The sequence below is a fragment of the Orycteropus afer genome, unplaced genomic scaffold (genome assembly GCF_000298275.1).
Source record: "Orycteropus afer afer isolate SDZICR_OR568_19922 unplaced genomic scaffold, OryAfe1.0 scaffold00060, whole genome shotgun sequence".
Taxonomy (NCBI): domain Eukaryota; kingdom Metazoa; phylum Chordata; class Mammalia; order Tubulidentata; family Orycteropodidae; genus Orycteropus; species Orycteropus afer.
In genome coordinates, this window is record NW_006921647.1 from 7,768,455 (window position 1) to 7,789,026 (window position 20,572).

The 20,572-nt window shown below is 37.0% G+C and overlaps 1 protein-coding gene across 1 annotated transcript in view; it reads left to right on the forward strand.

Annotated features, from left to right (window-relative positions):
- TOX (thymocyte selection associated high mobility group box) overlaps positions 1-20,572 on the forward strand; it is a 433,752-nt gene that overhangs the window by 345,447 nt on the left and 67,733 nt on the right. The window contains exon 4 of the mRNA XM_007939482.2: positions 10,415-10,696. Coding sequence (XP_007937673.1) covers positions 10,415-10,696 — 282 coding nt within the window. The remainder of the gene's footprint in view (positions 1-10,414; positions 10,697-20,572) is intronic.

Consider the following 20,572-nt stretch of genomic DNA (forward strand, 5'->3'; position numbering starts at 1 on the left):
GAATCCATGGTAAGGAAGTAGTCTAGAGTATGCTGTATCCATGATAATCAGACACTCAAGTTCCTTCTTTCTTATTGCTCCAACATCTAAAGATGTTCTGCCTCTGGATCTAAGATGTCTCCCCAAACTCTAATCATCACCTTTCTGTTTAGCTAACAGGAAGAAAAAAAGAGCAAAAGAAGTTTAGCCCACCCCCACTCCCCCTTTATGGAGACTTCTTAGCAGTATCACACAACACTTTCATTTATATTTCATTATCCCAAGCATATGGGATACATAGCTATGATTATACATAGCTATAAGAGAAGCTAAGGAGCTCTGGTGGTATAGTGGTTAAAGCATTCAGCTACTAACCAAAAGGTCAATTGTTCAAGCCTACCAGCTGCTCTGTGGAAGAAAAATGAGGCAGTCTGCTTCCATAATGATTTACAGCCTTGGACACCCTCTGGGGGTTGCTATGAGTCAGAATTGACTCAATGGCAATGGGTGTGCTTTGGGGTTTCTAAGCTGGTAAGTACCTCCTTTTGTCAGCCCCTTGTCAGACAGCCAAATACTGGAGGTTTTTTTTTTTTTCTCAGGAAAGCGTCAGTGTGTGGTGCAAATGGTTAAAACGCTCAGCTGCTACCTGAAAGGTCGGAGGTTCACATCTACCCAGAGGCACCTCAAAAGACAGGTGTGGCAATCTACTTCTGTAAAAAATCAGCCATTGAAAAGCTTAGTTCTGTTTGATGCACATCGGGTCATCATGAGTTGGAATCAACGCTACAGCAGTTAATATGCAGGACAAAAGTATGATAGTTGTTATAAAGTAGCTTGAAGTTGCTGTCTCAGAGAAAACAGACATTAATCAAATCTTTTCACCTTGTGACTAATGCTAGTTAGTCTTCACAGAAGAAGGAAAATAAATTTAAAAAAATGGGTGAAGTAGTTCATACTTGTAGTATTTATTCCTTCATTTATACACTAACTCAGCAAGTATTTTCTCAAATACTTAAATATCTGTTAACTAAATGAGATCTCATGAGGGACTAAAAAGTGAATTAGTCATGGACTAGTCAAGAATCTTACTCTCTAGAAGGTCTGTACAATTAGAGTAAGAAATTTAAAAGTGGTGCTGTATCAAGAAAGTACAAACAAAATACTGTGGCAATTCAGAAAGAAAAGATTCTTGGAACTTTGTAGATGAGCTATCTTTTTAAATTGACTTTAAAGTATATTTAGGGTTTAGATATGTGTAGATGTTAATGGCCAAAGAGAACAAGTATGTAAAATAAACATATTTCATTTCTACTTCAGTCTTTGTTCATAGGGAGATCTCAGATCTTTTAACCTCTTCCAATCTAAATAACCTTATGCAAATAGTAATTCCTACCCTGCTACCTCATAGGGGATTTATAAGATTTAGTAGGAAAAAGTACTGTGCAAGCTACAAATCACTGAAAGAAGTAAGGTTTTTTATTTTTCTTCTCTCTTTTAAAAATTTCGGACTACATACATTCAGAAAATGTTTATTGAATGAAGAAGCAGCAGCATAGGCAAAGATGTGATCGAGATGTAGGCAAAGAGTAGGAGTTAACAGGCTTTGGCTGAACAACAGTGTGTAAAGGACAGTTATAGGGAATAGGTTTATTTAAAGACCTTTAATATCATGCCACAAGGAGTTCTGGTAGCATAGTGCCTAAGGCACTCGACTGCTAACCAAAAGTCTGGTGGTTCAAACCCACCAGCCACTCCTCAGAAGAAAGGTTGGGCAATCTACTTCCACAGTGATACCGCCTTGGAAACCCAAGGAGGGGTCACTATGAGTCAGGTCCAACTTGATGGCACATAACAACAACAATATCATGCTCTGGTGGCATAGTACCTAAGGCATTTGACTTTAGCAGAAGGTTGGTAGTTCAAACCCACTAGCCACTCTGCAGAAGGAAGGCAGGGCAATCTACTTCCATAAAGATTTACCACCTTGGAAACCCAGTAGGGGTTGCTGTGAGTTGGAATTGACTCGATGGCAATGAGTTGGTTTTTAGTTGGTTAATATCATGCTGATGTTTTTGGATTCAATTTGATAGGCAGATATTACTGAAAAGTTTTAGAATGATGGCTCACAGAGCTCAGTTTTACTATACTCTTCAGGAAGATGTTAAGAGATTCTTTGGGGAAGAATAGTTAAGTAACTATTAAAAATGAAGAGGTAATGAAGTCCTTAAATAGATAAATAGGTGTGGGAATGAAAGGGAAGGCAGATGTAGGAGATATTTTATAGTAGACTCATCAGAACACACAAGGAACAATTGAGTAGAAGTAGCAGAAAAATTGAACATCAATAGGAAATATGTGTATACAGGAAAAGATAGGTTTGAAAAAGAAGAAAATTTGTTCAGTTTCTAGCAGATGGGATATCCATGTAGTGCTCTCTAGCAAGTAGTTGAGCAGTTGTAAAGTTAGGCCTGGAGTTTAGTTCTGAACTGTAAATTTTCATTTGGAAGTTTCCCCATTAGTAAAGCTATGATGTAGCTTAGTTTGGTGGAAGAAATGTGACTGAAAACAGAATGCTAGAGAAGCATTTAAGGTTGAGAAGTTGTAGGAAGAAGACAAGCTGGCAAAAGAGTAGAGAAGAATCAGAGAGAACAGGCACTAAAGCATAATTTAAGTGAATTATTCAAAATAAACTTAAAATATGGGAGATTAACAGCATATAATGTTTTGCAAGTCCAGGTTTTGTATTTGACATTAAGGATCTGTAGTCAGTTGATATTTTTCTAGAAGAAAAGTAGTAATCAAAGTATCAGCTTACCTGCATGAGCTAACTAATTTTTACCTTTCAGTAAACAGACTCCATGCACTTACTTTTCCCCAGCTTGTACATCAGCTGGTGATTAATACTAAAGTGCCTCCTATGAAAGCAAGACAAAATGGGAATACTCCTCCTAATTCTGAAATGTCACCATGGATGTCAAGATCTGACTCTGAACAAAGTGCATGTGAGGGCTAAAGAGACTAGCATGTGCTCTAATTTGTGCTTGCCACCTTCCACACAGAGAACTTGTCAAAGCTGCCACTTGCCTGGCCTAACAGCACTGGCAACAAGATACTTTGAACTAATGATGAGTCTGTTGAAAGACATAGGTGCCCTATTGATTACTGAATTGCCCTTACCTAAAGTGATTCTTCACCCCTACTTAGCCATTCCTACCTCCTTCTACTTCTGGGATTAGAGTGTGAATGCAAATTAACATGAAAAACAACCAAACCAAACCAAAGCCATGAAAGAGATAGTGAGTTTGTTTTAGGCTTTGAAAGACTTTTGATAGTGGTTATAAACTGGAAATTCTGTATGTAATGTCATCTGTTTAGAAATCATCCTCTTCAATGCCATGTTAAAACCATGAGATTACTGAGAGGGTGGGAAGAAAACTGAGCTCAAATCAGATTGTTCCCAAAGTAGATTAGAGGCTACTAGGGTCTGGGGGAGAGGAGAAGGGAAAGATATTTCTTAAGGGGCACAGAGTTTGAAAAATTTGGGACAATATATAGTGGAGAAGATTGCACAGTATTGTTAATGTAATTAATGCCACTGTGTTGTATACTTAAAATATATCTGACATAAAATTTGCCATTTTAGCCAATTTAGCCATTTTATCACACGAAAAAAAAAAAAATAATAAGAAAAAAAATGGATAAAAACAAACATATGTTACAAGCTATACATGCTTTGTAACTTGGTCAGAATTGAAATTGATTATATAAATTAGAAGTAAAAATGTCAATTAAATACTTTTGAGTCAATAATTTAAAGGGTTTTTGTTTGTTTGTTTGTTTTGCTAGTAAATACTTCTAATTTGCAGGTCTTGTATTCTGAATCCTACAAAGATAAGTGTTAGGACATGTACTATGAGAGGAGGCTGCCACACATAGGACCTCAGCTCTATTCCTTCAAGCTTATGATGAAAGAGTTGTTTATGTGCTAAAAGTCTGATAAAACACAGTAAGAACTCAGAGCATTAGTTAGTAGGCCTGTAAAGTACTTGGTATATAATATGCCTTTTCTTTGTATTTCTAATATTGGTCCTGTTCTTTTATAGTACCTTCTGTTAGTAACAACACTCGTGTTCCCACCACTCATCTGTCAGTTTGCCCTACTGTGGTGACTTGCATTGTTGCTGTGATGCTAAAAGCTATGCCACCAGTGTTGCAATGACGGATTATCAGTGGTGAACAGGTTTCAGCAGAGCTTCCAGACTGAGACTGACTAGGAAGAAGCCCTTGGTGATCTACTTCGGAAAAAGGTGGCTAGTGAATAGTTGGCTTATGAATAGCCACAGAACATTGGCTGATACATTGCCAGAAAATGAGCCCCTCAGGTTGGAAGGCACTCCAAATAAGACTGGGGAAGAGCTGCCTCTTCAAAATAGAGTTGACCTTAATTATGTGGATGGAGTAAAGCTTTCTGGACCTACATTGGCTGATATGGCACAATTGTAAATAAGAAGCAACAGTTGCAAACATCCACTAGAAACTGGAAAATGGAATGTACAAATTCTGAATTGAGGAAAATTGGAAGTGTCAAAAATGAAATGCTTGAAGATCTATATCCAAGGCATTACTGAGCTCAGATGGACTGGTATTGGCCATTTTGAATTAGGCATTCATATGGTCTACTCTGCTGGGAATGACACATTGAAGAACAACATCAAATTCATTGTCAAAAAGAACATTTCAAGATCATTCCTGAAGTAAAATGCTGTCAGTGATAGGATAATATCTCTATATGCCTACAGGGAAGACCAGTTAATAGGACTAGTATTCAAATTTATGCAGCAACCACTATTGCCAAAAATGAAGAAATAGAAGATTTTTACTAACATCTCCAGTCTGAAATTGATCTAACATGCAATCAAAATGCATTGATTATTACTGGTGATTAGAATGCCAAAGTTGGGAAAAAAGAAGAAGGATCAGTATTTGGAAAATATGGTCTTGGTGAGAGAAACAATGTTGGAGTTCGCATGATAGAATTTTGTAAGACTAATGACATATTCAGGAGCTCTTGTAGCATAGTGCCTATGGCACTTGACTGCAAACCAGCAGGCTAGCAGTTCAAATCCACCAGCCACTCCTCAGAAGAAAGGTTGAGCAATCTATTTCCATAGTGATACTGCCTCAGAAACCCAAGGAGAGGTCGCTGAGTTGGGTCCAACTCCATGGCACATAACAACGACAATGACATATTCATCAGAAATACCTCTTTCCAACAACATAAATGGTGACTGTACACATTGATCTTGTCATATGGAATGTTGTTATGTGCTGCCAAGTCAGACCCAACTCATAGCAACCCCTCCTTGGGTTTCCGAGGCAGTATCACTACGGAAGTAGATTGCCCAACCTTCCTTCTGAGGAGTGGAATACACAGAAATAAAATCAACTAAATCTGTAGAAAGAGACAATAAAACTCAAAAAACCAAACTCACTGTCATTGAGTTGATTCCAACTCATAGCAACCCCCACTGGGTTTCTGAGGCAGTAAACCTTTACGAAGTAGATTGCTCCATCTTCTTTCTGCAGAGCAGCTGGTGGGTTTGAACTGCCAGCCTTCTGGTTAGCAGTCAAATGCTTTTAGGAACTACACCACCAGAGCTCCTTAAGTTTAATATTATCAGTCAGAACAAGGCCATGGGGCAATTGCTGAACATACCACCAATTGCTCATATGCAATTTTAAAGTTGAAGCTCAAGAATTTTTTTAAAAGTCTAATAGAGCCAAAGTATGACCATCTGAATTTAGAGACCATCTCAAATAGCTTTGATGCATTGAACACTAATGACCAAAGACCAGATGAATTGTGAGATGGCATCAAGGGTATCATACATAAAGAAAGCAAAAGGTCATTAGCATACTGGAAAGAAAGAAGAAACTAAAGCGGATGTCAAAGAGACTTTGAAACTCACTCTTGATCATAGAGTAGTTACAGCAAATGGAAGAAGTGATGAAGTAAAAGAGTTGAACAGAAGATTTCAAACAGTGGGTCCAGAAAATGAAATAAAGTATTTTAACAAAATATTCAAAGACCTGGACTTAGAAACCAAAAGGGAAAAACATGATCAACATTTCTCAAGCTTGAAAGAACTAAATTCAAGCCTTGAGTCACAACATATTGAACAATGCAGGAATCATCAAAATAGGATGGAAGGAATACAGGGTTACTGTACCTAAAAGAATTGGTGAATGTTCCACAATTTCAGGAGGTAACATATGATCAAGAACCAATGGTACTGAAGATACCATTGATATCTGCAAAGTGCAAAGATGCACTGAGGGCATTGGTGAAAACCCAGACTCCAGGAATGGACAGAATACCCACTGAGATGTTTCAACAAATGAAAGCAATGTTGGAAGTGCTCACTCATCGATGTCAAGACAGCTATGAAAGTCATCTGTGGAAGATCTATGGAAGACAGTTACCTGGACAGCTGACTGGAAGAGATCCATATTTGTATCCATTCCAAAGAAAGGTGATCAAATAGAATGTGGAAATTATTGACCAGTATCAATATCACACATAAATAAAATTTTACTGAAGATAATTCAAAAACTGTTTCAGTAGTGCATTGACAGAGAACACCAGAAATTCAAACCTGACTCAGAAGAGGACATGGAACAAATAATATCATTACTGATACCAGATGGACCTTGGCTGAAAATAGAGAATACCAGAAAGATGTTTACCTGTGTTTTGTTGACTATGCAAAGGCATTTGACTGTGGATCATAACAAATTATGGATAACATTGTGAAGAATGGAAATTCCAGAACACTTAATTGTGCTCATGAGAAAACTGTACATAGACCAAGGGGATTCTACATGGTTTAAAATCAGGAAAGGTGAGCATCAAGGTTGTATCCTTTCACCATTCTTATTCAATCTGTATGCTGAGCAAATGATCCAAGAAACTGGACTAAATAAAGAAGAACATGGCATCAGGAATGGAGGAAGACTCATTAACAATCTGTGATATGCAGATGACATAACCTTGCTCGCTGAAACTGATGAGGACTTGAAGCAGTTACTGATGAAGATCAAAGATTACAACTTTCAATATGGATAACACCTCAACATAAAGAAAACAGAAGTCCTCATAATTGGACCAATAAGCAACCAACCATGATAAAGGGAGAAAATAAAGAAGTTGTCAAGAATTTCATTTTACTTGAATACACAATTAACACCCATGGAAGCAGCAGTCAAGAAATCAGACATCTTATTGCATTGGGTAAATCTGCTGCAAAAGACTTCTTTAAAGTGTTAGAAAACAAAGACGTCACCTTGAGGGCTCAGGTGAACCTGTTCCAAGCCATGGTATTTTCATTCACCTCATATGCATAAGAAAGCTGGAGAATGAATAAGCAAGACCAAAGAATAATTAATGCATTTGAACTGTGGTATTGATAAAGAACATTGAATATACAATGAACTGCCAGAAGAAAAAAAAAAATCAGTTTTGGAAGAGGTGCAGCCAGAATACTCCTTAGAAGGCAGGATTGTGAGACTTTATCTCATGTCTTTGAGCATGTGATCAAGAGGGATCAGTCCCTGGAGAAGTACATCATGCTTGGTAAAGCAGTGGGCCAGTGAAAAAAAGACCCTCAATGAGATGGATTGACCCAGTGGCTGCAACAGCAGGCTCAAACATAGCAATGTTTGTGAGGGTGGTGAAGAACCAGGCAGTGTTTTATTCTGTTGTGTATGGGGTCATTGTGAGTCAGAACTGACTCAACAGCAGCTAACAGCTACTACTGTTGATGGCACAACTTTAAGGATATTTGTGAAAACCTGTGCTATTTCTAAAGATCAGATGTTTAGATGTTCTATAAACAGCTAAGGCACTTGACTGCTAACCAGAAGGCTGGTGGTTCAAACCCACCAGCCACTCCTCAGAAGGAAGATGGGGCAATCTACTTCCATAGTGATACTGCCTCGGAAACCCAAGGAGGGGTCGCTATGAGTCGGGTCTGACTCGACGGCATATAACAACAACAAACAACAATATAAACAGCTAACCAGTTACGAGCCAGTTTACCCTGACTTATGGTGACCCCATGTGTAGAGTGGAACGTGCTCCACAGGGTATTCAATGGCTGATTTCTGGGAAGTACAGCACCAGGCCTTCTTCCAAGGAGCCTCTGGCTAGACTTGAACCTGCAAACTTTTGGTGAGGAGCTGAGAGCCTTAACATTTGTACCACCCAGGTACTGCTCTATGAACAGCTAAGAAGGGACAAGAACTGTTTTAGTCACTATGACTAGGACAACATGAATACACCCCATGAAAACAATCATTAATTTACATATACAACATTTGAAAGAACATTTTGAATTATCTTTAAATAACTATTTTTCTCTATTAGCATACTTAAAATGTTGAACTGGCTGTTTAATAAGAGGCGAGTACCTAAGACTGAATTTGAGAGAGGCATATTTTATCTCAAGCTCTGTGATTTTTTTCAAGTCACTAAATCTCTGGGCTTTATTCATTCATTTATATATTTATTCAACAAATATTTGACATGCTTTTACAATGGCCTGCACCTAAGTTTCCTGTCCCAGGGACTAAGAGTGTGCCTTAGTGCCCTTACAGCTCTAACATGTATCACTGAATAGTAATAATTACTTATTGAGGGACTTCATAAAAAGGAAAATAATGAGCTATCTCTAAAAAGTTAGAGGAATTCAATCTGGATTAGGTATAGATACAGCTCAGACTAGCAAAGCAGCAGATATAAAATCATGGAAGCAGCCTCAGTCTTAATGGAAAAGAGCCCAGAGCTTAGGCTGCCTGGAACTGAGTCTGAAAAGAAGGAGCAACAGCAATTATTGGAAAAGTGGTGAGAATGACTAACACAAAAACATAGTACAAGAATGATACAAGAATTTATGGTACAGGTAGAAAACCTAATCAAGTAACTCAAGGCAAACACTGGGACCCTGACCAGCCATAATTTCAATTTCAGATGGATCTAACTAGATTGGTAAAATGACAAGAGAGCATTGGTAGAAAATGATTTTGATTTTGTTCCCCCTCCACTGCCTACCAAAGCCTATGATTAGGTTGCTTAATTGGCCTTCACAATATTTTCACGTCACAGTGACATTTGCAGGCAGGCAATTACTGGGCAAATCTGAGACCTTGTAAATTTTTTTTTTTTAATTAAACAGGTTACGATAACCATATTAATTTTATTTTTCATTCCAAAATGTCAGTTCACCACCATTCCATATTTCACTTTTGTCTTTTTTTTTTTTTTTTCTTCTTTCTCCTCTTTTAAACACTCTTTCCTTGCTTGATTCTCCAAGCCTCTTCAGAGTGAGGAAACTGAGTTGCTTCTGGAAGCACTGCTAAATAGTCCCGTTATTTTAAATTTGAAAATGCTAGGGAAATGTTAAGTGAAATCCACCATACTGCTCTTAGACAACACATCTGACCCTTAGATACATTAAGAGCTTCATCCCCCAATGCTTTTAATTCTAATCCTTACAGAGATGAAATTCATTGCTTGAATTACAAGAGTGAGTCTCATTAAGGCTAAAAAGCAGTGACCCAGATAGCATAATGGATTAATATGGCAACCTTGAAACTTTAGAGCTTTACTTTCAAATCTGACTGTGCAGGCAAATCATTTCAATAGTCAATTACTCAATTGGTTAATACCAGCCTGTAAGTGTGATGAGATAATAGATCATTGTCGTCAGTACTAGACTATCTAGAATTAAACTGAGAACCATAGAACACTTATTATCTCCCAAAACCTTTCTTAAATGATAAAAATAAAAGAAATAGGGTTTAATGAATTGTTGTGAATGCTATAATCACTAATAACTGTATAACTTTCCTGTTGTTGTTGTTTGTCGTCGAGTCGGCCCCGACTCATAGTGACCCCTCCTTGGGTTGCCAAGGCAGTATCACTTCGGAAGTAGATTGCCCAACCTTCCTTCCAAAGAGTGGCTGGTGGGTTTGAACCGCCAGCCTTCTGATTAGCAGTGAAGTGCCTTAGGTACTATGCTACCATAGCTCCTAGGCACTCTAACTTTCCTAGGCACTCTAATAAGCATCAATATTTGGAAATTTACACCATATAAATCTATAAATGATGTATGTTTACACTGGATTCCTACTGAAAGACTATTAATAAATCAGGTTGTGGGTAATGCAATGTGATGCTAAATTAATGCTCAAATTCTATTCTTTTGGTAACGGCACCTGCATTGGTATATAATGTAAAGATTATTTTACCTCAGAAAAAAATGTGTGTAGTTCAGCAGGACATCCTGCAGTCTAAAGAATTCAGGGGGAAAAAAAAAACTTCCCAGAAACATACTTATTTATGAAAACTATTCCTTTCCAATTTCCTTTTTTGTAGATGCAAGATATTCGGAATCCTGAAGGAACTCAGTATAGTGCTCACCCTCAGATGGCAGCCATGAGACCTCGGGGTCAGCCTGCAGATGTCAGGCAGCAGTCTGGGATGATGCCACATGGTCAGCTGACCACTATTAACCAATCTCAGCTCAGTGCCCAACTTGGCTTGAATATGGGAGGGAGCAATGTTCCCCACAACTCACCTTCTCCACCCGGAAGCAAGTCTGCAACTCCTTCCCCATCCAGCTCGGTGCATGAAGATGAAGGAGATGACACTTCTAAGGTACGGCTGGGTATTTGCAGGACCTGTAGTAACAGCCAGTTGCTGAAAAAATTATCCTGTGGCACCTTTCTTGAATTATAGGGTGTATGAGTTTTAAATTTATGCATCCAAATAAGAAACGTTGGTGGGGACATAGAGAATACTCTTTTTCAGTGAAGAATGAGATTACAAGCAGAATGGACTAAACCACCTGCTTACCAAATTACACTTTTAAATCTACAATGAGTCCTTTAAATATAGATACAGTAAGCATAAAAGTAGTCTGCACCCACAAAATGTATATAGTGAATAATATACAATTTTTAGGACTGATCATCAAACATCAAACTTACCATTCAAAAAAAGTCTTACTTTACTTCAGTTTAAACATGTGAACTTTTTTTTTATGTTTTATATATATATATATATATATATATATATGTAAATATATATATAAAACAGAATATTTGCCAATTCAACATTTTTCCATGCACAACTCAGTGGCATTAACTACATTCATCCTGTTATTCAAACATTACCACTATCCATTTCCAAAACCATGAGTTATAAAGAAAGCCACATTCCAGAGCTGCAGTGATTCATCTCTGTGTGTGCATGTATGTATAAATGTTATGGTTAGATGAAATCTTTGAGATTGCCTAATCCAACTATTTCATATTGAGAATGAAGAAACCAGGGGCCCGGGATATCAGATGAGTGATTTCTAGAAACAGCAGCCTAGATGTTCATTGCATTTATTTTGTACTCATGACAATATGGCTGTCATCAGTCTGTGTCACCAATAGTGTCACCAACTGTGCCATGTTTAAACATTATTTGGATGAGACGAAAAGTCTTACATGTTCTTAAACTAGAAAAATAGTTGTGGAAGGTAGTTAGTTCCTTAATGTGCTAGAGGCAGCTTTTTAAATGAAAATGACTGAACCAAAACTGAGTACTCTCTTATTCAAAAACACCAAAATAATCTTATTGTTGCCTTAATTACCAATCAAGCATCTTCAAAAGTTGCCCCAGTGAGAAAGACTCTTGAGCCTATTACTGTGAAAAACATTCATGGTGACATAAGTACTTCATAGTCATCCTCCTTTTTTTCTTCTTCTTGGTTTTGTTTGTTTGAATCTTCTAATGAACAGTCACTGGCATGTCAGCCACTTGGCTTTCTTCTCACTTTCGTGAGAATTTTGCTTTTGGAAAATTATACCATCAGCATGCTAACAAAGGCAACACTGTTGTATTCTGATCAATATAGGTAGCTTTCCAATAGCTACCCTCATTATTTTAAAGTCCATATAAACAGTGATTCATTGATTTATTTAGCCTTATGGGAAAGATAAATCTACGAAACCAAACCTGACTTCCTGTGCTGACGCCCTCCACCCTCAGTCTCTCCCTGCTGGCAGTGAGCCAGCATCCCATTGGGTCAAGGTAACTAGGCAGGAAGCTATTTGTTGATATTATATAAATCATTTATTGTAAAAGCTAGTGAAATCCTAGCTTTTAGCTGAGCATTTAGAGAATGAAATAATATTCTTAAGAATATATGGATTATTCTAATGGCAGCTGTCAACTGGACTTAAACGTATATACAGTAGGTCCACGCTAGCTGCGGTTTTGCTGTGCATGGTTTCAGCTACCCACGAGTGTCAACCATGGTCTGAAAATACTTGAATTGCATGACGTTCTGAATAGCGTGATGAAATCTCACGCTGTCATCCAGCTCCACCATGGAGCCGGCTTCCTCAATCCTTTGCTGGAAAACACAATTGGGTGAGCGACTATGCTGCACCCTACCGACTGGTGTCCAACTGGTTAATGCTGCCTATTCGGGACACCCTCCATAGGTACCCGTAGGTATGTACAGGAAAAATATATATACATAGGGTTCAGTACTATCCGTGGTTTCAGGCACCCAAGGGGTCTTAGAAACTATCCCCTGCAGATAAGGTGGGGGGAGGGACTACTGCACTAAGAATTTTGTTTGTGGCCAATGATTTAGATATTGGATTATGTGTGGATAATTCTAATTAATTTCCTAAATGTAGATGACATATACTGTATTGTAGGGGGAAAAAATGAATACCCTTCTCATAGTAAAGATCAATTTGTGCATCTGGATTGTATCTTTATCAGTATTCATTGCTGACATTTCAGGAAATTAAATGCAAAATTAGTAGCATCTTCTGACAGTAAATTTTTACAGGATTATTCTTAGTCACAATAACATTTTTCACCTACTTCACATTATATAGGGAGCTCTGGTGATACAGTGCCTAAGGCATTTGCCTGCTAACCAGAAGGCTGGTGCTTCAAACCCACTAGCCACTGCTCGGAAGGAAGGTTAGACAATGCACTTCCATAGTGATACCACCTCGAAAACAACGAGGAGTCACTATGAGTCGGATCCAACTCAACAGCAGTGAGTTTGGTTTTTGGTTTGGTTGCACCATATAAGTAGAAAAGTGGGTAGAAACCTGGAGTTCATAGAATGAACATTCATAGATTCAGCCATTTGCTATTGACCTCCAAGGTCCATAGCTTATACTTTTTCTGAGGCATGAATTTTTATGTCATAAGCTTCCAAGCTGATGTGAAACTTTGCCAGTGTCTATATTAGTCAGTTTCTCCAGAGAAACAGAACCAGTAGAATCTATCTATCTGTCTGTCTATTAAAACAAATAACAACAACAATTAAAACAAAAAAACCCTGCCATTGAGTTGATTCTAACTCATGGAGACCCCCATTGTGTTTCTGAGGCAGTAAATCTTCACACCAAGTAGATTGCCCCATCTTCCGTCTGTGGAGTGGCTGGCGGGATTGAACCACCAGACTTCTGGTTAGTGCTCAAATGCCTTAGGCACTGTACCACCAGAGCTCTTTATTATCTATGTATAAAGGGATTCATGTCAAGAAATTGGTTCATATGATGAGGGGGGTAAGGGGTGCATTTGGCAAATCCAAAATTTGTAGGGCAGGCCAGCAGGCTGGAAACTCAGGTAGTAGTTATACCCTTGAGCCAGTGTGTTTCTTTTTCCTCAGGAAACCTCAGTTTTGCTTTGATGGCTTTTCAACTGATTGAATAAGGCTTACTCACATTATTGAGACTAATACCCTTTACTTAGAGTCAACTGAATGTAGATGTTAATGTTGCTGTTGTTTTTATTTGCCATTGAGTTGGACCCGACTCATAGTGACCCCTCCTTGGGTTTCCAAGGCGGTATCACTACGGAAGTAGATTGCCCAACCTTCCTTCCGAGGAGTGGCTGGTGGGTTTGAACCGCCAGCCTTCTGGTTAGCAGTCAAGTGCCTTAGGCACTACGATACCAGAGCTCCTGTAGATGTTTACCTAGATTAGTGTTTGATTGAATAACTGGATACAACTCAAGAAGTTCCAATCACTCAATAGCCAATCTCAAAATAATGTATACTTCTTATTTTTTTTAATTTTCTTATTTTTATTTTTTATTTTAAGAGTTAGTTTTACATTCAATGTTACATGTACATTTAGTTTCACTCCCCATTTACCATGCCCAACCCTAACCCAGTCTCCTCCCCTCCCTGCCCAGTAACCTTCCCCTGTGCCCCTCATAGTTATGCACTCCTGTTTGTCCTGCATTTCCTCCATGTGAATGTTGCCCCTCTGGTGCCCCATGGTCTATTGCTCTAAGGGATGTAATAATGTATACTTCTTCATTAGTGATGATGTTAAGCATTGTATAGAAGAAGGTGTATTCTGTAGTGGCATATTCTTTTATTTTTTTAATTTTTATTGTGATTTGGGGAAACTTTACAAAGCAAATTCACTTTCCATACAGCAGCTCCCATATACTTTGTGCCATGACATTGACTGCAATTTCCCACAATGTGACAGCTCCCCTCTCACTTCCTCCCCATAGTTGCCTCTTCCCTGTGTCCTTCCCTCCTAAGCACACCTGCCCCCAAACTGTCTCCCTGTACATACACAGCCCTTCTATTCTGCCATGATTGATCTCTCCAAGGAGTGTATCTACCTAATGTAAATGTTCAGCTTATATTCCTGTCTTTTATTTGGCTGGAAGGCATGGGAGTGGGTTCAATTCTAGACCTGAAGGGCAGGTAGGGACGATAGTCTCAGTGGTTCCATCAGGCTTTATCAGACCAGCAAACCTAGTCCCTTTTTTTTTTTTTTTTTAAATGATTTTGAGTTTTGTTCCACATTGTTCTCCCACACTATCCAGGATCTCCTACATAGATCAGTTGACAGTGATAGCCGGGCACATCTATTCTTCTGGTCTCGTAGTTGTATAGGCTGAGGATCGCATGTGTACCAGTTGCTTGGACTAATTGTTTCTATGTGTCTTTGGTTTTCTTCATTCTTGTTTTCTCTGGACAAGGAGAGACCCATTGTTGCATCTAGATGGCGGCTTGCAAGCTTTTAAGATCCCAGTCGCTACTCACCAAAGTAGGATCTGGAACAATGTTTTTGTGTAGTATGTTTTACCAGTTGCGTTTGATGTCCCTGTGACTATGGTCCCAAGCCCACAGGTCCAACTACTCACTCCCTCTGGGTAGTTGGCTGTGGCCAAGAAGTGACTACAACCTTGTCCCTTATCAGCTCTGCTGTATACCTGGGAATTCTTACAGAACATACAAATACACTAGTAGAAATATTGTGTGCCCACCCTATACATGGTCTTGGGCACACTACCCCTGCATAGACAGACCTAATAGTTCAGCCTGTCCACCCATCTGTCCACCCATATATAAATGTTTGTGTAGTGGCATATTCTTGAATGAAGGATTTGTAAAGAGTTTAAGAATGAATTTCTAGAGCATGCCCCAGTTAAAATGGCTTTTTTTTTCCTCCTCTGCATAAACATTCCCAAGTTCATGTTTAGTTGAAGTATTTTCCACCCATCTTTTTCAGTTCTATACACTGTTCTTCACCTTCTCCTCAATTCAAAATGCTGCTATTCATTTATTCAACTTATATTTATTAAATGCCTAGACTAATCCCCTGAAGAAAATGCTCATTCTACATCACAGTTAAGCATTAAGCTGAACTTTTTTTATCCTTTATGTCTGAGGATTTATGTGGAGGGTTGTACTGCAACAGCTTCAGTTAACTGTGAAATAGTGTTAATTCAAAAAGATCATTTAAATCATTTCTAACAAGTAAACTAAAAAGGAACGTTTCATCTCACACCAGAAAAATAAGCTTTTAAAGCTTCCCTCTTAACATTTTTATATTCTCTTTAAGTAATTATATATTATTTATAGCTTATTTAACTAAATACTTAAATGAAATAAATTTGTTTTGACAGAAATATTGTAAATACATTAGTAAAATAATTTTTCAGCTTATAAACAATACCCATAGTTCTGATTGCTATGAAGTTGTCTTGACAACCTTAAGTCATAAATAAGACATACAGTAAAACACACAAAGATAAAACTTGGCCATCTTATAGTTGTAATCCTGTAATCCAGTAATCCAGTACTTGCAATACACCAAACCCTTTAAGACACTTAAAGTATCTGGCATTGAAAGTATATTTTTGGCACAGTTTTTCCTTTAAAGAATCATAGCATATATTTTTCCATTCTTTTATTTCAATTGTTCTTTTGGATGTATTCTTATGTTTTTCATGGGTCTTTTATAAACTGCATATTGCTGGACAATCTTACATATTTAAATGAAATATTTACTTCATTTACATTAATATAAATACTAAAGCATTTGGGTTTCTTTCTCCAAATTTTCCTATGTTGATTTCTGTTAATTCTATAAATATCTTGTGTTTCATTTATTCTGTTCTTCCTTTCTTCAAAATTCTTTTTGTTTTTTTCATTTCATTTTTTAAATGATGTTTAAAAATCACACACTCTCTTCTTTAAGCTATCCTTAGTGTGCAAATATATAAAGTCTAAAATTGATCAATATCTTTACTCTCCTCCTTAGAATACTTTAACTTCAAACACAGTCCTTCCACTTTATATTGGGAGCTGTTATTGCCACTATTCTTTTAAAAAATTATAATTTAAATAATTTCTATAATTTACTAAATCTCATGAAATGTATTTTTATTCTTTTATTCAATTTTTTTTTCCTTTTGGATTTTCTCATTTATTTAATAATTCTTTTATCAGATATGACTTTCCTTATGCCTTTCAGTTTTTCTTTTGGGAGGATCTGTTGATAACATATTTACTTACAAATACTTTTGGTGGGTATGGAATTCTAGATTGACTTACCATCATTCAGCATTTTGGAAAATAGTATAAGATACTATTCAATTGAATTTTGACTCCTGTCATTGCTTTTGAGAAGTCCACTGACTCACTGTCTTTTATTAGTATTGTTGTTGTTTTAAAAATATGTAAGGCACAACACTTGCCAATTCAATGTTTTTCAGGTACACAATTGAGTGACATAAATGACATTAATCATGCTGTACAACCATCACCTATAATCTTTGCCAAAATTCCTGTCATCCTAAACAAAAACTTATTGCTTCCTGAACAGTGACTCTTTCCCCTGCTTCCTTCCCATGGTAACCACTAATAAACTTTAGTTTTTATACATTTTCTTTTTCTTGTTATTTTATGTAAGAACATATGGTATTTGTCCTTTTGTGGTTGACTAATTTTACTCAGGGAGCTCTGGTGCCATAGTGCCTAAGGTGTTTGACTGCTAACCAGAAGGCTGGCGGTTCGAACCCACCAGCCATTCCTTGGAAGGAAGGTTGGGCAATCTATTTCTATAGTGATATACCACCTTGGAAACCTAAGGGGAAGTCCTCTATGAGTTGGATCTGACTCCACAGCAGTGGTTGCATTTTTTGCATTTTTTATTTCACACAGCGTAATGTTTTCAAGATTCATTCATGTTGTGTAAGTAGAACTTCATTTCACTTCATAGCTGAGTAAGAGTCTGTTGTATGTTTGTACTACATTTTGTTAATCCATTCATCAGTTGATGGCCATTTAACTTGTTTCTACATTTTGTCTGTTGTGAATAGTGACGCAATGAACATTGATATCTATGTGTCTGTGTTGCTGCTTTCAAGGCCCTTGAGTATATATCTGGGAGTGGAGTTGTCAGGAAGGAGCTCTGTTGGCACAGTGCCTAAGACATTTAACTGCTAACCAGAAGGTTTAAAGTTCAAACCCACCAGCTGCTCTGGAGAAGGAAAATGGAACAGTCCACTTCTGTAAAGATTTGCTGCCTTGGAAACTAAATGAGGGTCACTGTAAGTCAGAATCAACTTGATGGCAGTGGGTTATGGTAATTCTTTGTATAACTTTTTGGGCACTGCCAAACTGTTCACCACAGTGGCTGTTCCATTTTGCATATCCACCAGCAATGGATAAGAGTTCTAATTTCTCTAAAACCTCACCAACACCTACTGTTTTCCTTTCTCTCCCTCTCGCTCTCTTTTTTTTTTTTTAAATAATCATACTTATTCTAGTGGGTATGAAGTAGTACCTCATTGAGGTTTTGATTTACATCTCTTGTAGCTAATGATATTGGGCATCTTTTCATGTACTTATTGGTCGTTTGTATATCTTCTTCAGTAAAATGTCTTTTCAAATACTTTGCCTGTTTTTTTAATTGGGCTCTCTTTTTATTGTTGATTTATAGGAATTATTTTTATATTCTGAACATTAAACTTTTATCTGATATGTGGTTCCCCAAATTTTCTCCGATTCTGTCCATTGTCTCTTCACTCTGTTGTTGTTAAAGTCTTTATTCAATTTTGACCAAGTCCATTCTGTCTGTTTTGTCTTTTGTTGTTAGTTTTGTGGGTGGTTACTCTACAAATCCATTATTAAAACTTAGGGCCTGAAGCCATACCTCTATGTATTCTTCTAGGAATGTTATGGTTTTATTTCTTACATTTAGGTTCTTGATCTCACTTCTTCCTTTAAAATTAATCTGCTTTTACTCCACCCTTTTCGAGATCATCCCTTCCCATTGGTGTCTGTGCCTTCTCTGTGATATGTGTTTACATTTTTCCTGAACTTTAAGATTTCTTCCATCAGTGCTGGAAAAATTTTCAGACATTATTTTTTTTTTTTTCAGGTATTGCTTCTGTTCCATTCTTGCTCCCCTCTCATTCTGAATTCTGATTAGATAAGTTAGACTTTCTTATCCTTATCCCCCATCCCTCTTCTCTTTCACATTTTCCATTTCTTTGTCTCTCTGTATAACATCCAGATTATTTATATCTGTCTCCCAGTTCATTATCCTCTTTTAAGCGCTTTCTAATCTAAAATTAAATTGGTCTATTGAGGCTTTAATTTCTTTTATGTTTGTAATTTGCCTTAATTCTTTTTCAAATCTGCTTGGACATTTTTTTTTTTTTTTTTTTTAGTAGCTTGCTCTTTACCCATATATTTAATCTCTCCTATCATGTTCAATTTATTTGTTTTATATCTTCTTTCTGCTAATACCAATATATGAAGTCTTTTGGAATCTGATCCAGTTATCTGTGGTTAGTACAGGGTTTTTGCCTTAATGCCTTGTTTAATTTTATTTTATTATTTTTATAATTTTGGAATGAGGACAGATACTCATTATTATTTTATATACATGAGTTTCTTTAGACCTAGTTTGAAAGTGGATTCTTCCAAAGTAAAGTTGTGTTTACTTCTGCCAGGCATCTTGGACCATTACAATTTGAACCATCTCTTGGCTTGAATTTTTTCAGACCACCCAACTAGTGTGAATTCAGGCTACATATCCTTACAAATGTTGGCAATTGTTTGTGAATTACCGCAAGACTTTTTTTTTTTTTTAGCCTTCTCCATTCATTCCTTATGTGTCAGAGCAATCATCCTTGCAGATCCTTGGAGGACACATACAGGGGACATGATGTGATGCTACTACCATTGCAACGAGAGTCTAATCCTTTTGTGTCTTGACTTCAATGGAAACTGTCGTACTCAACATCCCACTTTTGGTCAATCCTGGGCTTTGCCTTTGTCTGCTCTACACTTTGACTCAATTTCACCAAATTCAACAAACTATTTTCAAGATGAAACCAGCACTAGTACCCTGTTGATGTCTCTGAATTTTTGTTTTCACTTAATCTTTGTCTTTAGGAGTTCCTTCTGATTTCCCAGTTCATCAATGCGTGTGTTCCACCATATCATAAGAAAGAAAAATCCTCAACCTTTTTCTTAAGGCAAATAGGATAAGTCTCTAGTGTAACAATTAAATAAACCTCTAGAGATAGTTTTTATTTGCTACTGTTCTAAAGGCAGTAAGATTCCTGTAATAAATTTAAAAATGATAAACAGACAAGTCTCTATAAACATTAAGTGAAATCAAGCAGGGTTAAAGCAAATGTGAAACTGCTTTATCTACCAATGGGATTTAAAACTGGGATTTCAAAATCTGTTTTTTTCCACAGTGAACTGTATTTGTTATGCTACTGTTCACCCCTTCATGTATTGTAATATGTATGATACCTTAGACTCCAGTAATTGATTTAATATATCTCCCTCATTTTAAAAAAAATGTATATATATATATAAATATTATACACACACACACAGTACTCTGTACTCTGTGTTCCTAAGAAGTATTATCTAACAACACTGTTAACACATGCTTAAAGTGAAAGATTGTTGTTTTCTTGTGGTAATAAATGAAAGTAATGTACATGTGTGTGTATATATATATATATATATATATATATATTCCTTACTAGTTAAGAATGAGCCTAACAAAATAGTTTGGGGGGAAATGATAAATTTCTGTCATATTTGGTACCTTTCATACCTGATTCCAAATAATTGGTTCTGAAATCCATACAAGTAATTCAGCTGTGCTAGGATAGAATATTTTCAAAGAGTTTATATTCTTCGACACACCCTAGGTGACCTAAGCA